The sequence below is a fragment of the Hydractinia symbiolongicarpus genome, chromosome 1 (genome assembly GCF_029227915.1).
Source record: "Hydractinia symbiolongicarpus strain clone_291-10 chromosome 1, HSymV2.1, whole genome shotgun sequence".
Classification (NCBI taxonomy): domain Eukaryota; kingdom Metazoa; phylum Cnidaria; class Hydrozoa; order Anthoathecata; family Hydractiniidae; genus Hydractinia; species Hydractinia symbiolongicarpus.
Genome location: NC_079875.1, coordinates 3,368,900 through 3,390,775, shown reverse-complemented (window position 1 = coordinate 3,390,775; position 21,876 = coordinate 3,368,900). Strand labels below are relative to the sequence as shown.

The following is a 21,876-nucleotide window of genomic DNA, read 5'->3' as shown; positions in this document are numbered from 1 at the left end:
TAGGTACTAAATGGCTGCGACACCTAAAATTCAAACTAGTATGCGATGTTTTTGTTGTGTATTTGTATGTAAAAAACATAATTGTGAAAAAATAAAACTGTGCCGTCCATTAGGCATAATTCGTGATCGCTCAACTTTAAGATACTAAGATGGAGGCTCATATGAAAGAGAAATAGATTTTCTATCTGGTAGTGACCATGTGCACCAACCGTAAGATAAGAGGTTGGCTAGAAATCGAGACCAAAGTCGAAATAATTGTCGGTGAAGAAATATTAGAAATTGAGGCCACTTTAAAAGACTGCTGTGGAGCCTAATGGTTAAAGTGTTTTCTACTGTTTAAACGTCTCCTTATTTAAATGGTGATAGCAGAAGTAACTGAATATCAACTAAAAACAATAATATTACTTAATATTGACAAAGAATATATATTTGGTGTATAATTTCTTGCACCCTGTTTTAGCAATCCCCATCAAAGCTATTAAGAAACTGCATTTTCGCTTATTTAAAAGCATATGTTGCAAAATAATTACTGGTGATAACTCTTTTGTTTAAAATTCTTCGTTTTTACAGCCATGTGTAAGCGTCGACATTTGAAAAATATCATTATTGGGGCCAGCGTAGGATAGAATGATGTTGATTAAAGACCAATAATATATCAATGGAAGAGCGAACGTAACAAGGGTCGATGTAATAACGGTCCACGTAGTGCACAGAGAGAGTTAAATTTTTAAAATTAGTTTAACAAGGATCAATTCTTTTTTTACCCAAGTGAAATATCATTATCAATCAACGCAAGCAAAGTCATTATGTGCAAATAAAAAAACGTTCACGCCGGCGTGCGTACGTTGAAGCGACCCCTTGACTGTTTATAAATTAGACACAATTCCACAAAATTTAGCTTTAATTTAAATTGAAATCTTGTTTTGCAACAATCAACAAATAAAAGCTAATAACTAACATATCAAATCGAAAAATGAACTTTTCTATTGATTCATATTGCAGGTGGTGTCACAAATTTCAAGATAACTGTTTTGAGAACATCAGAGAAGTGGTTTTAATTCGATTTAGAGTAGCGTTTTTATATTTACATCTCGCAGGTGTTTCAATAGTCAGTGTAGAAAAAATAACTCAAGCATTCTAATAAAACTTGTCAGAAGTTTTTACCTTTGCACTGAAGTGGATAACATGATGGACAATAACATGCTGCTTAGCTTATCCTGTTTTATATTGTTTGCTGCCATGGCAACGTGTTATCCTCCAATGGAAGGTTAGTAACATTGTTGTCATTGGTTAAAAAAAAGATATATTCGTGCTTTAATGACATGCCATATCGAATTTTATTCCATTTTATAAGTATTCCAGAAGGCTTACGAAGCATGCCCGATGATCTTAGACGCACGCAAATGTATTTACTTAAATTAAATTTTGCGAGTTTGGTCAGTTTTGAAGCTGAAAACTCCGAACAATACAAATTCTGGAAGAACAAAGGTTTTTTATTTTATTTTCTCATCTTAATTTCCGAGCCTTGAAATTTTCATCTTCGGCTCCTGGACTCTAATATAATATTTCTAATTTACATCCATAAAATATTGATAAAATAAATGGTATAAATATAAAATGTTTAACATTTATATTAATATCCAATTATCTTTCATTTTTTTCTGTCTGTCAAGTGAATTTTTTTACGTGACTTGCAGTTAGTTGTTGATATAAAACAAAAATCCCAATGGCTTGAAGATTTCCGCCATCAGCGGAGATAATAAGTATGGGATTAAAATATGTCATACAGTGTGAGATTATTCTCAGAGAGCAAAAACGCGATGCATGTTATCTGCAACCAAAGTTTTACAAGTTTAAAACAAAGAAAAAACAAGTAAGCTCAGCGTTAATGTCCTTCCTTCTGAGGACAAAATTTGAGAGCTTGTTGAAATTATTATAAGGCTTTGTGAAGCTTGACTACAAATTTTTTTTTAATAAAAATATAAAAAAATGCCAAATGCCAAACGTATATAAATCGTTATCAAACTGATACATAATTTTTTTTATCATTCTCAACATGAACCACCATTTGCCTGCTCTAAGTAGGCAAACTTGTGTTTCATGTGGGCAATTCATATTTTGTTTTTGATCGTGAGATCCCATACACAAATCGCAGTTACATTTAGAGAGAAATTTATAAGATAATGAGAACAAAACTTATACATGTGAATTAAATCACATCCAACTGCAATAAAAACCATGCGACGAATACATGCCAACTTGAATCGAGAATTTTTGTTAACAACTGTGCATTTGCCTCGGTCAATTGCAAGGTCAGTGTATAAAGCTAAACGTATATATATGTGGTCTGGATTTTATCAGCTTACAGAAAAATATTTATGTCCCGGTTATAACATAAATGTAAAGTGTATAAGTGAGCAATACACAAATCTTGGAAATAAAGTTTGAAAAAAATAGTCAATGGCTTATCGCCTGCATTTTTCAGCCCTCCAATTTGCTTTTGGGGTGTGGAAATATAAACACCATCGTGTCACGATAAAACATGTCTAGCTAGCTGGCTGCTATATAGTGGGTTAACTGTAGCTAGGGACAAGTGATTTTACAATATTCCAGTATAATTTTATCCAATCGAAGACTGGAAAAATATTTTGTGAATGCTTTTTGTTGTTTAGGGAGTACCTACGTCCAGTTCGCTAACTATTAACCCAACTAAAAACTTTGCATTTCTTTGGTAGCTAGCTAGCTTTAACTATTCTATAGCTAGCTAGCTTGGTAACTAGACAAAAAATGTACAGCTAAAAACACCAGCTAATCAAAATACAATAATTCTTACCTTTATATCAAGTGTAGTATAATATAAACTACTCTGGAATTCTCACCAACAAGCCAACCCTGAAAGGAATTCCCCACAGGCACAGCCAAGGGACGATTTGTTCAAGCAGAATTTAGAGTGGTTTTGGTCAAAGTCCAAAGCTTTGGCCAAGGAATGTAGAATACTAGAAAATCGTGAAGATCAGATTATTTACAATCTGTATTCTTATTAGTTGTAACCGAAACGAGGCTTTCCTATTGGCTCTTCAGGAAATAACAAAAAAATCAACAAAAAAAAAAAAAAAATAACAATGGCAGGGTCCGCGCAAATATTTTAGCTTAAAGCCTAAATGTCACAACTCTTGTCCGTCCAGCTTAGCTGCGCTGTATCCCTCTGTATCTGTTAAGGCAATTTTAAAAATTCCGCCTCGCGTAGCGGTCGGCGAAAAAAAAAAAGACAATACGCTTTCCTTTCTCATTAATAACAGTCCGATAGGACGTGAAGTGCCTATCCTAAATCATAATAGGAAGTAATAAAATCACTATTTATTAACTTATTTTGTTATTTATTTAGATCCAAACCTATTTGAAGGTGATATGATTCTCAGTCCGGACCAATTAGAAAGAATCAAGAAAGGAGAATTTAACAGAGATCTCCCATTAGCTGCAACTCGACATCCATGGCCCAAACTGATTCCCTACGACTTGTATGGACTAAGTATGTGTAAAATACTATTTCTATATTTAGTATCATACTGTGAATGCTTAAAGAATATTACTGACAGTAAATAATGCATTATGTCCGGCCAGGTTAGAGTCATGATATTTTAAAAAAGTGTATAGTTACTGTTAAGTGGAATTGTTAAAAACATTTTTAAATCTGAGGCGTCAGATAAGCCACTAAAACTGCTGGATGAGATTCCCATATTTCCAGAAGTAATCAATGGTTATCTAACTTAAATTCTTCCCATTTTAAAAAAACACCTGTTAGCGTTGATTCGATACATGAATGTATTGCTTTGTTAGAAGAAACCTTGGACGGAGATGATCGCCAGGATGGAAATAAATTTCCTGGCACTAGCCATTTTTTGCGCTCACTTTATGATAACTGCACATCCTCTTCAATTCAATTGCATCTTAAGTTATTTGCATAATTTTTTACAAAATTTTAATTTTTTAAAAAGATTGAAATGAAATGAGTTTCACTTCCAGATATAATATAAAAAGGTTGGAAGACCGAAACGATTTCACATTTGCCTAGGTGAATGAAAAGCATTCATGTATACGCAACCCTACCCTGAGCGTAGTATGGCCGTTCATTCAGATAAGCCGCTAGTTTAGAAATTTACAGTAAAATTAAAGAAGATAATGAAATACAATACTGTACCGTGCTATGCTGAGCTGTGTTGTACATTGCCTAATATGTCAAATATTTCTATTTTTATTAAGATATTATATACGATAACATTTTTAGAAACTATTCCTAAAGCAAGAAAAGTTATCGAAGATGCTTTCAGAGAATATCATAAATACACTTGCTTACGATTTATTCCAAGAACAAAGGAATTTGCTTATTTACAGTTTCTTAACGGACAGGGGTATGTATCACTTCCATACATAACATATAGCTTGCTTATAAACTTTGTACACATCAACAGAGCTTTGTAAGACCCATTACATAAACTGTGCTGTATCGAGCGGGGGTTATCGAGTTCAGATTGGCACAGGCTATAAAACAAATATTTAGCCGTGTTGTGTCAAACCAAGCTGTGTCACACGCCTTTGCACGACTTGGCTCGACTGCATAAAACCATAGACCGAACCGAGCCGTGCTGAAGCATGTGCATAACGTTGTAAACGTGAAGCATGCGCATAGCGTTGTAAAACTGAAGCATGCGCATGGCGTTGTAAAACGGAAGCATGCGCATAGCGTTGTAAAACTGAAGCATGCGCATAGCGTTGTAAAACTAAAGCATGCGCATAGCGTTGTAAAAGTGAAGCATGCGCATAGCGTTGTAAAACTGAAGCATGCGCATAGCGTTGTAAAACTAAAGCATGTGCATAGCGTTGTAAAAGTGAAGCATGCGCATGGCGTTGTAAAACTGAAGCATGTGCATAGCGTTGTAAAACTAAAGCATGTGCATAGCGTTGTAAAAGTGAAGCATGCGCATGGCGTTGTAAAACGGAAGCATGCGCATAGCGTTGTGAAACTAAAGCATGCGCATAGCGTTGTAAAAGTGAAGCATGCGCATAGCGTTGTAAAACTAAAGCATGCACATAGCGTTGTAAACGTGAAGCATGTGCATAGCGTTGTAAAACTGAAGCATGCACATAGCATTGTAAAACTGAAGCATGCACATAGCGTTGTAAAACTGAAGTTTGCGCATAGCGTTGTAAAACTGAAGCATGCGCATAGCGTTGTAAAACTGAAGTTTGCGCATAGCGTTGTAAAACTGAAGCATGCGCATAGCGTTGTAAAACTGAAGCATGCGCATAGCGTTAAATAAATGAAATAATAATAGCGTTGTAAAACTAAAGCATGCACATAGCATTGTAAACGTGAAGCATGCACATAGCGTTGTAAAAGTGAAGCATGCGCATAGCGTTGTAAAAGTAAAGCATGCGCATAGCGTTGTAAAACTGAAGCATGCGCATAGCGTTGTAAAACTAAAGCATGCGCATAGCGTTGTAAAAGTGAAGCATGCGCATAGCGTTGTAGAACTGAAGCATGCGCATAGCGTTGTAAAACTGAAGCATGCGCATAGCGTTGAAAACTGAAGCATGTGCATAGCGTTGTAAAACTGAAGCATGCACATAGCATTGTAAAACTGAAGCATGCACATAGCGTTGTAAAACTGAAGTTTGCGCATAGCGTTGTAAAACTGAAGCATGCGCATAGCGTTGTAAAACTGAAGTTTGCGCATAGCGTTGTAAAACTGAAGCATGTGCATAGCGTTGTAAAACTGAAGCATGCGCATAGCGTTGTAAAAGTAAAGCATGCGCATAGCGTTGTAAAACTGAAGCATGCGCATAGCGTTGTAAAACTAAAGCATGCACATAGCGTTGTAAAACTGAAGCATGCGCATAGTGTTGCAAAAGTGAAGCATGTGCATAGCGTGGTAAAAGTGAAGCATGCGCATAGCTGATTATTCAGTTAAAAACTATTGTAAAAGTTCTATCATCAAAGAAATTTTGATAGAGTGAAGTTCAGTTTGGCTCTGCTAAAAATATTTGTCGAGCCCAACAAAGTCAAAGCGTGCTAAGGATTTTAAGAATTTAATTCAGCATAGTACAGCTTGTATAATGGACTTAATGGTTAGCGTATTCATTTTTAATTACGCGTTAATCGGTCTCAACTCAAGCGAATATTTCTTTTCGTGTTTAAAGCTGATGTAGAAATATCGCTGATAAGAATTCAGCCAAAACATTTGTATATGTATCGATTACAAGCAAAATAAGTGCAAAAAGGATAAAGCACCATCATATATAGTTAATGTGCGAGCTATCATTAACTTTAGGCTATGAAAATGCTGTTTTACTACCAGCTTTTTTGCTACAAGAAGTTTTTTTATAATGCAAGTCACCTGTACTCTATCTCTTGCATCGAAATTAGAAAAATAAATAAACAAATAATAAAAAAGTTTATAAGACAAAATTTGTAATTTTATTTAAATAGTGATAGCGCATTTGACTCGAAATCATAACGGTCGGATTCAAGTATCCACTTCCGCACTGTAAGTGAGGTGTTGTTAGCCGGTTTGGAGCCGTTCACTAACGACACTACCTATACACTGTCGGGCATTTAGGATGGATTCCTTGAGGGTGTTAATTTTTCTGTCACTCCGGAAGACTTGAAGTACTCACACCGACAACGCCCTAACATAAACAAACCTTAGTAACTACGCCTCTGGTCCATTGCTCTTTCTAGACGTCCTACACATATGCTACGTAAGATACTGCGGGGCGCTGTATATTAACTCTTTTTCACATGCAATTTCGTCTAGAAAGTGGGAATTACTACAATAATACTCTATTTTGCAATGATTAAAACGAGCGTTTATTAAAAGTTTCTAATGCAGAGTGAGAAAAGCCTTTTGAGCATTATTTTCATCATTACTCATACTACATATAACAGCAACTGCTACTGCTTTATCTTTTATGTAATCTATTTTTAGCTGCTCGTCCATGGTTGGTTACAAAAGAGGTAGAAAAAACACAATTTCATTGGGACCTATCTGTTGGACAAAAGGGATAGCCATTCATGAAATCATGCATTCCTTAGGTAGGCTGTTGTAACTTATATTCACTACCTTACCTTAAGGGTCTTTTACGTTTATGATATCCTGACAGAAGGGTTTTTACGGAGTAGTCTTGTCGAAATATCAGCTGTCGAGTACCATGTACTCCCTACCTACTCCGTATTGGGTAAAAATAATAATACTTCCTTTAAAATGCAACGAATTATTCAAAGCGAACAATTGATATCAGAAAAAATTGGTTTTCTGTTGATGAAAAAATACAAAAAGGACCATACACAGATTAAGGACTTAAATCGAAAACTTCCCTGAGGCTGGAACTCTAAATAAAATGAATCACTGTGCCTATTCAATCATAGTTTTCAACCACAACAACGCTGCTCGACGTTGGCTTTCCCTTACGTTTGTCTACTCTCTTACTTATCTCTCTTACAAATCCATTTTCTCAGGTTTTCATCACGAACAAAGCCGACCAGACCGAGACAAATATATCAGAGTGATTGATGACAATGTCCTCAGCTGTAAGTAAAATTAATTCCCATTTTTGCGCAAAAATTATTTATTTACAGAAATTAAGTACAAAAATTACAAAAATTTATACGCGTGACACTGTCGTTTTTAAAAAAACACTATTACGAATAACGCAATGCAGTGTTTGGAGTGGGTGGCAAACCTTCCCTGTTGCAATCAGTTGCAGCGGTCATTACTGCTTGTTCTTTAATTATCATGCTAGCAATTAAACATGTTTAATGAGTAAAAATGAGTGTTAAAGGTTTAGTTTCTTCATTCAATTTGTATTCAATCTACTTGACAAATTAACTTGAAGTTCCAATTGACGTCTTTTTAACTTATTTTATTGGTTACGGCTCTTTCTTAACTTCATTTGCAGAGGACGTTCGAAAAACTTACCAAAAATTTTAGAAGGTCCGAAAATTAATAATGTTGCCGTTTATTGAAGACTGATTCGTGTTATCAGCGGTGGAAGTTTGGGAAGGTTTTGGCTGCAGTATTAGAATGAAGAACAAATTTACATACTTGCTGGTGTAGCCATTGCTTGTTCTATTACAAAAAATCATAACAAAAAAGAAAATAATAACAAAAACCATGAAATATACTCAATCTTTTTTACAGACTTACCCTTACATATGCTTTTTTATTCTTTCTTATTCAGTAAAATATACAAAAATGAGTAAAACACGGGTATATTACTTGTCAATGCACCTGCAAATTCATATCAGATTGCGCGTTTTAAATTTCATTATTTAACAGTCGGTTAGGGCTTGATAAAACGCAACTATTTAAACATACGTCGGTGGGAATAATTATGTTTATAGCTTACACAAAAACGTAAAGTCAAATAATGGAGAGATGCAAATAAAACAAAAAAAAGCATATATCGAATCAGCGAACAAAACACTACGAAAATCACAAAATATAAACTAAAAGTACCTACGCTGATGTGAAAATAGATGTATATATATACTAAACGTAAAATATTGCTTCTCCGAAAGTAACATTTTACCTAAGCATGTAAAACTCGAAGCAATTGATTCGGTGATTTTTCGCTTTATCTTGTTTTTTTTTGCACCCTACGTTGTTTTAAAACAGAGGGACGTACAGTACTTGCGACATTAAAAAGATATTGGATGAGGTTGAATCGGATATTATTTAGTCTGACTTGTGAATACTTCAACGAACTATGCGTAGAACAAGCTTCATATTAAATTTGTAACCCATTCATTTTCCCGCAATTCTTCTCCCTTGACATTATTTAAAACAATAGACATGATAAAAATATGTAACTTAACTATTTCTATACATAGTTCGACTAAAACGATCTCCTTTTTAGCGCTCTTTTGTAACTAATTGAAATCTGTTAACTTTTTATAGACGCAACGGATAACTTCATCAAGTATGGGGCTGACAAAGTTGACAGTTTGAACAGTCCATACGACTTTTCCTCTATCATGCATTATAACGCAACTACATTTGCCAAACATGGCACCAATGCTATTGAGACTCTTGATCCAACAAAACAAAAGCTGATTGGCCAAAGAATACGATTGAGCAAAGAGGATATATATCAGATTAACAAATTGTATCGATGTGATGGTATGTCTGATTTCTTTGTCCTCGAATTGTAACAATGTGTTGTTTTGTACTGGGGTATTGTGGAATGTTGAATATTTCGTTACTTTGATCGTTGAAATTCATTTTATGCTTCTCTTCTGTACTTCATGCAATTTGTTTACTTTTTTTACCAACATTCTGGACTAAGCGCTAAAATGCTGCAATAAAAAATGCCTTCCAAATTTTTCTTATTCAGATGCTTTGTTTTTGAAAAAAATTCCATCAATCTCTATCCAGGTATATCTAGGTAGCGATAAAGCTGTTTGAAACTAATTAAATGTGAATAAAATAGCTTTGAAGTGAAATAACTTAATTTGGAGGGAGATTTATTTTCTTTTAAACATTTAAATAAGTTAGATTTTGTTATATTTTTATAGAAGAGAAATGGATGACAACTCCTGTTATACCAACTCTAGGTACGTCTTTATATGTTTCACTATATATATATTTTATTTTATGTATTCTTACACTATCGAAGAAATGTACGTCTTTTTTCAAAATTTAAGAGTAAATTCAGAGTTTTTGTTACGTATGTACGTCTACACGTTTTATTTTCATAAGCAATCACTTTATAAACAACTGTATTAAAAGTTGCAAGTTTTCTAAGCTACTCTAGTATAACAATTTTTAATACAAGCAACAATTTATGTTCGCATTGCAGTTTTAAAAATGAATAACCGAGCTACATTGATTTTGTATTCACTTATATAATAATTTACACGCATTTTTGGAACAAACTTTTTTAGTTATAATTATAAAATTTATTTAGTTTGGGTAGTAAGCTTAGATTTGATATTATATCGAAAAATTGTGGGTGAAAAATTATTCGTTTTTGGCTGATATTTTGTTAATTATAAAAATATTTCTATTATCTGCTAAGCAACATTTAGCAACTTTTTCATCAATTTTAAGGTCATTTTTTAGCAACTCAAGTGTTAGGGCAAAATTTAAATTCCCTTTTAAAATACTTCCCATCAGAAAAATGAACTTCTCAATAAATCGCCATACCAAGCTTTTACTTATACTATCGTTGGCTGTATCTGGACACTATATCTGAACACTTTGAAATTCACTTTGTTTCAATCACAGAAACAACGTTAAAATTGTGTTTCAAGTTAGTTCCGAAAAAACTATCTCATTCCATATGCTTTTTATAAACATTATAAACCAACAGAAGCCACATTTTTAACCATTTCAAACGATGTACATTTTAAAACCATCTTTTGATAATAAAATATGCTACACAGTTTTTTAACCGCTTCTGCTCAAAGCTGTATGTCTTGCTTTTCCTTCTTCTTGCTGGTGATTTTGTTGGTAAGTGTGTTAGTTATTCTGTCAACCACTTACGGTTCCTTTTATTCAAATTATTCAAACCTTTGTCACAAATACAATTGTACGAAATTTGTGAGAAATGAAAAAAACAACAGCTTTCTCGTCTAATTTTTTTGTTTAGGTATGTTGCATTAGATATATGTACAATCAGTAGTAATTAATTGCAAACCACAGGTTGTTCAATGTCTTTGAACAAATAATAATAAAACAATTTCGTCAATTTTGCTCTGTAAGCTACATTCATGACTTGTAAAACAAAGTCAAGATATTTCAAAGAAGCGAAATCGACATGCGATATTTTGATGGTGGCACAATACGTGTTGTATACAAGTTTCTTAACATATAAACAAAGAGCACCATTTTGATGAAGCTGAAAATAGATGTGAAAGATTATGTTAAATGGATCATGGGCTACATAAAACATATGGCATCTAGAAAGAAAATTTGGCTTTATAATGTACCTCTCTATTAGGAATACGTACATAGTATTTCCAAACTAACATCTTCAAAATTGGAACCAAAAGTTGAGAATTATGTAAACGACTATCTATCTCAACTGCCCCTTTTTTAATGTTTCTTGCTGTTGTTTTATAAGAACGACTTTTTATTTAAACCCGTGGAAAAATCCACTTACAAAACATATATTCGAAAATTTATTGTTCTTATCACAAAACGATTATAACAAGCAGTTACACTCCCCGTGGTCTTAAAACCCATCGCAGTATATATAAATTAACATACAATACAATTCCCAGCTAATCAAATAGCTTTATTTTATCACATGATTTGTTCTAGCCAATCCAAAATGTAAGCAAAAGATTTATTAAATACAGTATATAGTTTTTAGGGAATATTCGCTTTTAAGGGAATCGTAGAAAATATAATCGACTTAGCTACTTACAGGCAGACGTACATAAGTCCCACGCATCGCTACCTTTTCAGTTTGGTTCTCGTTTGGCCATAAAGAGCATTAAAGAGCGATATCTCGTGTTTTTTTCAAAAATGAGAATTAGTTTCAACGCTCCTTAGTGCTCATTGTAGCTCGTTAGCGCTGTTTTTTGACATTAAAACAGACGTTTATTTTCCAGTGCTCTTCAGTGCTCATTTTCTATCGCTTAGTGCTTTTTAGTGCCAGGTGAGAACTAAGCCTTAGGACTCATCAAAACTTAAGTATAATTGGTATATATTAAAAACGTGTAATTGTTAACGTTTACCATTTTGCATAAAATTGCTTCCTTTCACTCTCCAACTTACGTGTTAACCACCTATCCACAACTTTCAAATCCACATAGAAAATGGTAAGAGGTAGCAAGGAGGAGATTCCATATTCTATTATAAGGCCGTTATTTAAGATAATACCAGTCAAATGAGATTGTCCATAAGCGTCTATAGTGATCAGAGGTGTAGACACGAATACATACAAAATTAAAAAAACTCCAGAAATCGCTCATTTTAATTATGTTTTTAAGGAAACGTTTTGTTGAGTAATTTTTCCACATGTAAACCGTGATGAGAACTCCTGCAGATAAAGCGTTCATACTCCAAGTTCCCACAGTTTCCACGAGGTTTGTTAATTCTTGAGACCAGCCGTGTATTTGCGTAGCATTGCTACAATGTTGTGTGTCTTCGTTGTGGTAAGTGCAGATGATGGCCACGCACAGGAAGTGATGTTCGCACACAAAACTTATTGCAGTACCAAAAAATAATAAAATAAACCAAAGCTTTAGCCATGGCGCCACACCATCTCTTTCTTTCCTTGCTTTTTATGTATGAGAAACCACTAATCTGGAGAAAGCATATTTTTAATTAATCCCTCTCAATAATTACGAGTTGCCTTTTTGAAAGGGATGTTAGATATAAAATATACACTTCAAACCGGTATATAAAATATACACCTCAAACCGGTAAAACTGGTTTCTATATGCTTCTGAATTTCTACCATATTTACTATCAAACTAATATATATTTTTTCTACACGTTCACATTTTACTCATAATTTAACAAGATTAACGAGAAGAGCTTTTATTATGTACTATTATCTACTATATCGTTCATGCTCTTCTGTTGAAGTGGAAAGCTTTGTTGTTATTTTTAAAAGGACATGTAAAACCGCGTTTGTTAATACAGTACTTTAATAATGAACTCCATCGTCATGCTGTTAAAAAATCTATAACAATGGACAGCACATATCTATTTTTATGCGGAGAAGAACAGCAATTGCTACTTCCTACTTTCATCTTGATAGTATGAGTGGTTATATCTAAGTATATATATGTGGGTATATATATAAAAGTGAGACCAGATACCCTAGGTTATACTCGGGACTCAAGACCTGATACTATGAAAACAAAACACGAGACTCGACTTTAATTAGGAGCCAAACCACGAATAATGTTTACGGATCTTTTTTTTACAATTATGTACACGTCTACCACGAGGAAGTAAAGTCGACATATAGTTTCATTTCAGCAGTTATAACAGTTCAGTAAGACTTATTACAAGCTCGTGAGCTTGTATTAAAACGCAAATGTGTCCTACAGGAATGGAAATTTTTGCCTCTCTGAGCACCGACACGGAAGTAGTCGTGTGTTCGAATCTCATCTTGGTAACTATTTTTACTTTTTTTTTCTTTTTACTAACTCGTAACTAACTATGTCCGAAATAATCAATTGCAACGCCCCCGATTTAAATTTCGTACCTAAACTCTCTAAGTACTTGGAAGTCATCTAAATGACGTTTCAGGCCAAATTTGGTATTTGTTTTCGACAAAACTTGGCACAGTTAACAAAAAAAGTATGCTGAACATAATAGTGACACCATAATTTTGATTTTTGTCACTTAACGTCATTTTAGGCCAAATTGGTCCAAAAATTAAAACTATTTTAGACAAAACTTGGCAAAGTTAACAAAAAAAGTATGCCGAACATGGTGACATTAAAATTTTGATTTTTTGTCACCTAAATGTCATTTTAGGCCAAAATTGGTTCGAAAATTAAAATACTTTATTTTCGACAAAATTTGGCACAGTTAACAAAAAAAGTATGCTGAATATGATAGTGACATCAAAATTTTGATTTTTGTCACCTAAATGGAGTTTAAGCTCATAAACGTTTCAAGCGCGCGACTTTCAACCATGAATGATAGGCTGTATTTTTTGTTAGCAGAAATTGTAAAATTGGGTTGCATTGTGGATGTTTCATAGTTGTGCATTTTCAATAGCGAGATAGTTTATGCAGCGCCTGCATATTGTTTATTTTTTAAAAAGATAAGGTTAGTGTTCACAAGCTTTATTTAACTAACTGGTAAAGTAAAGGTGTTTCCACCAAAGTTTTCAAAAGTGAATATAGGCAGAACCTCAGGTCTCCCCAAATGCCTGGAAAGTAGTCTGCGAAAAATAAAATTTCCACAACAATACGTAAGAGAAAAACGAAGACGCTCCACCATATATAAATAATTACGAGAACGAAATTCTTTTTGTAGCGAAAAGAATTTCTCGTTTTCGCTTTCTTCTTTCTGTCAGTCAGTTCACCCCAGACTGACCCAACGAAAATTGAAATTTCGAGGAATTTTCCGTTCAAGAAGATCTCACAAATCAATTTCGAAAAATAACTGCCTAGTCCACAAGAAATGTTATTGCCCATCTTAATAGCAAAATATGTCGTGTCTAACTTCATAACAGAAATCACAATTTAATAGACAGCTTTTTGTAAACTTTATTCGCGAGGTTGTTTACGTATATCATACGTCTTGTCTTGTTTAACTCGGTTCTTGGTGCTATGGGACCGTTGTGGATGCTCTCATTGCATTATAAGAAGATTTCAACTTCTCGAAACTTGGATTTTTCCAAGATCTTTACCACAACTTTAGTGTTGCGTGTCATATCAACGATATAGGCTTTCTCATAAGAAACCTGTTTATAAAACTTAGTACTGAAAACTGAAATTTTATGAAACTTATATCACCTAAGAAATTTTTGCTTTTAAAATCACAATAATAAAAAATTTAGGCTACCAGTCGTTTTACCTTCTGTCTTGTAAAACATTTAGTCGTACGTCTTCTTTGGGCCGATAAGATATTGTACTAAACAAAACTAAAACTCTGTACATAGAAATAGACGTTTAAAAAGATAGTAATATAAAAATTATTTAACTGATTCTTTGTTTAGGACTACAAAAGCTTCGTTTCCACCATGTGTTGTTTCTTTAAATCGGGAAGGCGAGATCACCATGTCCCGATGCTTCGTTTTGCATAAAAACTTGCTTTTTCTTCTTGCTAAAAAACTCATTTTTTTGACATGTGAGATTAGAAGACGATTTTTTGACATCCAAATACTTGTTTACATAATCTTTAAACTCAGTTATAGTCGCAGCAGTCAATTTACAAATTTTCGTAAAAATACAAGTTTCCCGTATCAGTAACAACTCCCAAATATTTGCAGGAAAAAAGCAGTTTAAAATCTCTGTTTAATTTATTTATCACGTTTTAAAGACTAAATGTTTGAATTAGTCCCTATTTCGTAACTAAATTTTGAGGGTAAATACACTGAAAGGTGAAATAAGGATGACTTTGAATTATTGCCAAATGGATCAGCGTAAAAGGCGCGATTTTTAAGGATCCTTTCAAGGTTAACAACGGTTGCATAAAATAAAATGTCAACAGTATTATCAGTAACGTATTATTCAAAGAAAGTTTTTTCGCTGAAAAGAAATTTGTCAAACATTTTCTTCTCATTCTAACCGAAAACGCGGAACATTTTTTAAAGACCATTAATTATTGAATTAATAAGGTATTATAATACAAAAATTACTAGAACTTAATGTATCAATATTTATTTGTGATTTTCTACTTTCTTATAGACCCAAACTGCAACGATATATACCCTCACTGTGACAGATACAAATATAGATGCAATTCTTCACAGACAGACGCCATCACAAAATGGGTGGCTCGTGAATGTAAAAAAACATGCGGATTGTGTTAAAAATGATTTTGATCAGACAATAATAGCATATCTTGGCTTGTTTTCATTTATTATCTCCAGCAAGCATGTTTTATGTTGTATCATCAAGTACTACACCTTAAAAGGCGAATTTAACGGTACAACTGCTCTATAATAATAATAGTCGTATTATTTTGTGTGTTTAACATAGTAGCCGAATATTTTTTTCGTGAGTATTAACCACTTTGGGTATGGAAGTAAGACTGAAGAATAAAAAACTAACAAATTTCTAAAGTTTTAAACTGCAGACTTTGGATCAGAATTTAAAATTAATGAGTAGTGAAGAGAGAGAAATGTCAGAGCAAAGAGAGCAAAGTACTTTGTATTGCTTATTATGGAACAGAATTGTAGGTATGGTGTATTTAAAGAAGACCTATAGCATAGGAAGCTCGCGTGAAACACCTATTAACTTCCCCCTGATCCAATATCTATCAAAACGATAATGTCAAATACACGAACAAATATTATAGAAGAAAGAAACATCGCAAAAGAAAGTATTTGACTCATTTGAACCATCTAGCTCTTTTGCTTTTACTTGTAATCAAACTCAGTACATTGGAATGCAAGTAGCCTGAAGAAAGTCATCAAAAACAATCTTACATTGCAGTAAGATACCCTTTTGATGAGTATAGTAACCGTAAATGTTTTTATTCAAGATATCCATGTTATTTTCCTCATTTTCTAACCTCCCTATTGTTCCAACCTCCCCAATTTATCATTTTCAGTACATCCTTTAAATACAACATTTATTTTCGCCCCAAACATTTTTTTTACAACTTTGTATAAATTTAAGTGAATAAGTAAGTAAAGGGAGGTTTTAACGGCTGGCTCTTTCTTCACTGCGATTGTAAACTGGTTACATTACCGCTAGATCCCTCTATTCGGTAAACTGTATGATATCTATTCCGCTCCGCTGTAAAACGGAGAACGATAAACGACGCACTCTGTTGTTGCACTCTTGCTCTAATGATAGTGGAACGCGATGATTTTTTAAAGTTTTACTATTTTTTTGCTTATAGAATATAAATGGCGGCGTCGTTGCGAGAAAACGAATTCAACGTTGATATTTTTACCCTTATAAATCTTCAAAATGAGCACGATAATAGTAATAGAAAGGAAGATGCTGGAGTCAATGCAAAAGAAATGTCCAAGCATAAATTTGAAGGTCCTGTGTAAATTCATTTCATTCAGCTTACCTCTAGCTGGCTTGCTTTCTCTAGCTAGCTCGAGCTACACAGTCTAGTCATATTAGCTAACTGTAAGCCATTATCCTCCTTATCGCACGATATCTAATCAGCTGCAATATGACATAATTGCAGCCCTTTGTAACTGGTCAGCTGACTAGCTATGCTATGCCAGACGTATACTAATAACATTGCTGTAACTTCCTTGCCAAATGCACTGCCACTCCCTAGGAAATATAAGTATTCTTTCTTAACAGATTCCGTGTATACGCGTGAAATTTTGTATCTTCCAGAATGTAACACGAGAAAGCAAATCATTCAGAAGTGTTTTCAGAATTGATTTCTGATATCCTACAAAACCTGCCCTTAGAGCAATTGGATCGCAAGACGTATGGAAAACTTGAAAGAAGCAACAAAATAAAGGAATCAAGGCGGTCTTAACATGTAAAAAAATTAGAAGACCTTTAGCTGAAGTTTCCAGTTCTTATAAAAATGGCTAAAAATACTACAGTACATGTTTGCTAGTACAAAGGCCTGTCGGTATTTACTCATCTCCATAATGTTTAGTAAGTTAGTAACGGAAAGTTCAGCGTCCTTGGAGATTCCATTCTCACGGTTGGCTCTTCCTCCTTTCCGACTGTTGCTATTAACACTTAACACGTGCTATCCGTTAGTATTAGTATATTAGACTAGTTGAACAGCCCGTGGAAATATCCACTTGATTAAAGAGAACTAAAATTTTTGACGACGTTAGCAAATTTATTAGCCCGTAGTCCATATTTTACAAATGTTGATAAAAAATAATGTATAGGATCGTGTGGTTTTGATCAGCTGTTAGAAAATATTTAGGTTTTAAATTTATGCTTATGTCGGCAAAGACCTATTAATTTCTTTTCAAGATATCTGTTTAATTGTTACCTCTATACAGATCTTGGAACGATGAATAAACTATGTGTAGTACTATGTGTTTTTGGGGAACAGTTAAGGAATTAAAGAGTTAACGGTTATACTGAAATCCAAAAGTTTTTTAATGACATCATCAACCCAATAAATTCTAAACCCATTTCAGATGGTTCCATGTTATCCAAGTGGATAATAAGGTTAGTTACTTTCATCAGTTTTGCAATAGTTTTACAAATGTTGAAATCACTATTGACGTCAATCTGCTGTGTTACTGTTTCAGCTAATCAGATTAACCATAGGAAGCTATGTTTTTATTTAGCGAAGTTGAGAGAAAGGAACTTTAAAACGACGTTTTACTCTGAAGGGCGCAAAGCTGTAAACGTTTACCCGGATATGTAACACGGTGTACCAGTACTTAATTAACTTAATTAAACAGAAACTTTTGAACATTCACGTGGACTTATTCCGCAAATAACAAAAAGCACTGTCTGTTTTTACGAGTACAGTGCTACGATGGGCTGCATTTTTATTTAAATCACTGTTGTACAACACAAAAAGTTACCTGCACTGAGCGCTCGGACTAGTTGTGGCATGGTTCACCTGTACTTTACCGCTTAACCACTTAATTTGACATTTAACGCCAGACACTCAGCTAGTATAACGATGTTAGGCTTTCTCCATTCCACTATTACATCGTCTATTTAAGGCTTAAAGCCTCTCAGAGAAAAAGGTTTCTTAGCCTTTACTACACACAAAATTCATCAGGTTATACGCTTGCTTAGAGTTGATTATATCTTCGCATTATGACCCTTTTACCGACAAACCACAAATTTAAGTGCATGGCAGAACCTATGACAACATTTTTCACCAATTCTAAGCAACTTTTAAAAAACGTTTCCTGTATCTAACGTCTTTCAATCACACAGCAATTCCGCGGCTCTTAACATAAGAGTCTACGGGCGTGAATACTAAAGTAAATGAAACTCGTCAGAGTTTTGTTTAGCAAATTAGAAATTACCTAATTTAGGTGCTTCGGAAGTCAAATTGACGACGCAAAAGCAATTAATTTCGAGCGATCCAAAATAAAATCTTCAAATAAATTATTTGTGTGTTTACAGAAATTGCATTCTACGTTCTCGGCTATGATAACTAGAAGACTTGACATCGATTCGGCATGATATTTTTAGCGACTTAGTTAAACAAGAGCTTTTCATTGACAACTATTTTCCTTCTACAAATGATTTTTAATTAAGTGCTCCTCTCCTGATTACTTTGTTTGAATGAAAACTTTTTTGTATAAATTATTTTTTTTGTATTAAATATTTTTAATTCACAAATCTAACGGAAAGAAGTGGATCATTCAAGTTGCATATTTCCAATTAAAGGTAAGCAGGTGGTTTAATAATCAGACCGTCTGGCAACATACGTTACTTGTTTAAGTGCTTTCTACGATCCTGGAAGCCGCAGTAACATACGCAAATAATCGACGAGCCGACAACGACGAGTGAACATTGACAAGTTTGAAGTGGATTTTAGTTACATAGAAATGGTTTCGCGATTACTTGTTGTCACAAGCTTTAAAAATTCGCCTTATGTGATAAGTGTCGGTGATTAAATTACTGATTCTCACATCAATAGTATCAAGTTTCGCTTCTTGGGATTAGTATATATTTATATCAACGACACAAGAGTTTGGTTTCTGTCTCTGTCTTTCAGACTAAACATAACACTATTCTGAACGAGATAAATACTAATAGATTTGTAATCCAAACTAATTAATAAATAAGATAACTACACTAAGATAACATAAATAACTAAATATCTTTCTTTTTAAAAGTATTGTTAGGGAGTTCTCATGGTTGTATGGAAACAAACGAGAGAAAATTTCAAATCTACTTACCAGTCAACTTCAAATGTTGTATCTCTATCTTAACATAACGAACAACTATAATAATCTCCGTAATATTACCCCTATTCTGTCTGTTACACCCGGTTAGCAATCACCCAAAAAATTTAAATAAGGACTTGCACAGAGAAGGCCACGTCGGTCGATCTGGTCTTTAAAATCATCTTTGGCATCATATACTTTCGATCAACTGTAGCTGCTCGTCCTTATTTTAACGCAATTCGGTCTTCTGTGTTTCGAACAAATTATCACAGGCAGGGGCTGATTCCGCCCCTCACCTTTATAACTTGTGATAGGCTTCTCTGTATGGAAGCAAACTTAAAGGAACAGAATGACACCAAGTAGTTTTTGCTTATGTCAGCACTTTTCTGTAACGCAACCTTTAAAATGTAATGCTAGTAGTTAGGCAAGTATGCAAAAATAGCCATGCAGGAAATAATCGCCAGTGGAATTTTCCACTAGCTAAAGATTATTTACACAAAGCAGAAATATAAGAAGAGTTGTTTAAAGCGTTAGACATTCTTTTCAATGTGATCGCTGTTTTGATTCACATTTTTGACAGTGTTATTGTTATCATAGCGTAGACATTTATTTATTGAAATCTTTTTTCTTTTGTTTCGACAAATTAATGGAAATGGTATTTGCATTAAAGGAACTTAAATTGACGTCATAAAACTTATCACTTATTTAACTTATTTAAGGCCAGTTTCCATACAGCTACATTTTGCGCCCAGTCGTAAAATGCGCCGCGACTTTTATCACATACACCGAACCATTTCCATTTAACCATTTTTGCTCACGTGTTTTTTGCAAAACATGGCTAATGTAAACAGACGATATTTGTAGCTGCAAAATTTGAGATTAGTCCTAGCAATATTTTTATGGCGTAGGAAAAACAACGTTGCAAAATACGTAATAAAAACATGTGGATGAGACGACTTTCCATAGAAAGAAGAATCAAAAGACTATACAACGTTTTGCTTATGGATTTAATGTCGTCAGATCACGAATAGTCTTTTTAAGTTTGTTTACAATGTTGTTTCTTTGTGCCTCAACAGACTAATTAATGTTATTTTGTTTTTCATCTACTTCACTTGATTGATATATATTCTGATTCTCTACATTCATTTGGCTTTGACAAAAATTTAACACAAAAGCGAGATGTTGCTAGCCATATTGAAATGATCTAATTAAAAATTCTTTCGTAATTCATGTAGATTGCTACCTTTTGATTGGCTGTTAAGCTGAAGCGCAAAATGTAGCTCGCAAAAAGTAGAGCCTGTTCAACGTTTTTTAAATCGCCCCAGCGCATGCAAAAGCGCGAGGTCAGCGGCATTATTCTGATAATGCGCATGCGTAGATCAAAAGTCACGGCGCTTTTTACGACTGGGCGCAAAATGCAGTTGTATGGAAACCGGCCTTTATCAATAGTTATCGTGCGATGTTTTTTAAACAAACAACTGATATGCAAACTTGTACTCAGGACTATTCTTCTTTTACACAGATCGGTTTGATCGGTATATTATAGTACTGGTGAGTTTTGTCACCATATAAACACATGTGCAGCCCTGTTCATCTACATGAATTAAGTTCTGATGATTGAAGCTGCTACTGTAACTCTAAGTTAGCGAGTTTTACTGTTTTCTCTACTTCACATCGCATTGACAGTTTCAACAGAGGAGAATTTTTTTTTTCGTATGCTTAGAAGTATGCCATCAAAATGAAACAAGTTATTTTAGACTGAGATAAAAGGTTGCAGGGTCAATTTAGTGTCTCCGCAAAGACAAATTTAGTTTTTATCTGAGGGGGAAGATTTTAAAGAATTAGCACGTCTTGATTGCCGAAGAAACGTATTGTTCTTTTCAATTTTATTTCTTGTCAAATTGAAATCTCAAATACTAGACTATTTACTTTTCTCCTAAATGTTCTATATTAGTTCTTTCAGTTTTACCAGACATTTATACTTTTGAAGATTTAGTAGATTTAGTAGAGTACAGTTATCAGTGACAATTGATTAAGCTACAAACTAAAGAAATGATTTGCACGGGTCAGATGGATTAGCTGAGAAGTCTGCTTTTTAACAGGAATGTATATTAAGAATTAATTAAGAATAAGTCGTTTAAAATCAGTTTTTAAACATTTCTGGTGATGTATGCAGATAATAAGTAAAATCAGCCAAATAAGGGGTTATTTTTGGGAAGTTATGATAAAATAAAGATAAAAAACAATATTAGAAAAAAAAAACGCAAAAAATAAAAGTAAATCATCACACAACGCATAATTTGAGATAAAATCAATATTTTGTTGTATGAAAGAAACAATAGTCACTGAAGACTGATTCTATACCAAAAATTT

The 21,876-nt window shown here is 33.8% G+C and overlaps 1 protein-coding gene across 1 annotated transcript; it reads left to right on the top strand.

Moving 5' to 3' along the window:
- Positions 1-1,067: 1,067 nt before the first annotated feature.
- LOC130630608 (protein SpAN-like) lies at positions 1,068-15,538 on the top strand. The gene is made up of 8 exons (XM_057444173.1): positions 1,068-1,267; positions 3,386-3,529; positions 4,286-4,409; positions 6,987-7,093; positions 7,517-7,588; positions 8,958-9,179; positions 9,575-9,613; positions 15,386-15,538. Exons 1-8 carry the CDS (start codon positions 1,186-1,188, stop codon positions 15,508-15,510), a joined length of 915 nt encoding a protein of 304 aa, XP_057300156.1. The 5' UTR covers positions 1,068-1,185; the 3' UTR covers positions 15,511-15,538.
- The last annotated feature ends 6,338 nt before the right edge of the window (positions 15,539-21,876 follow it).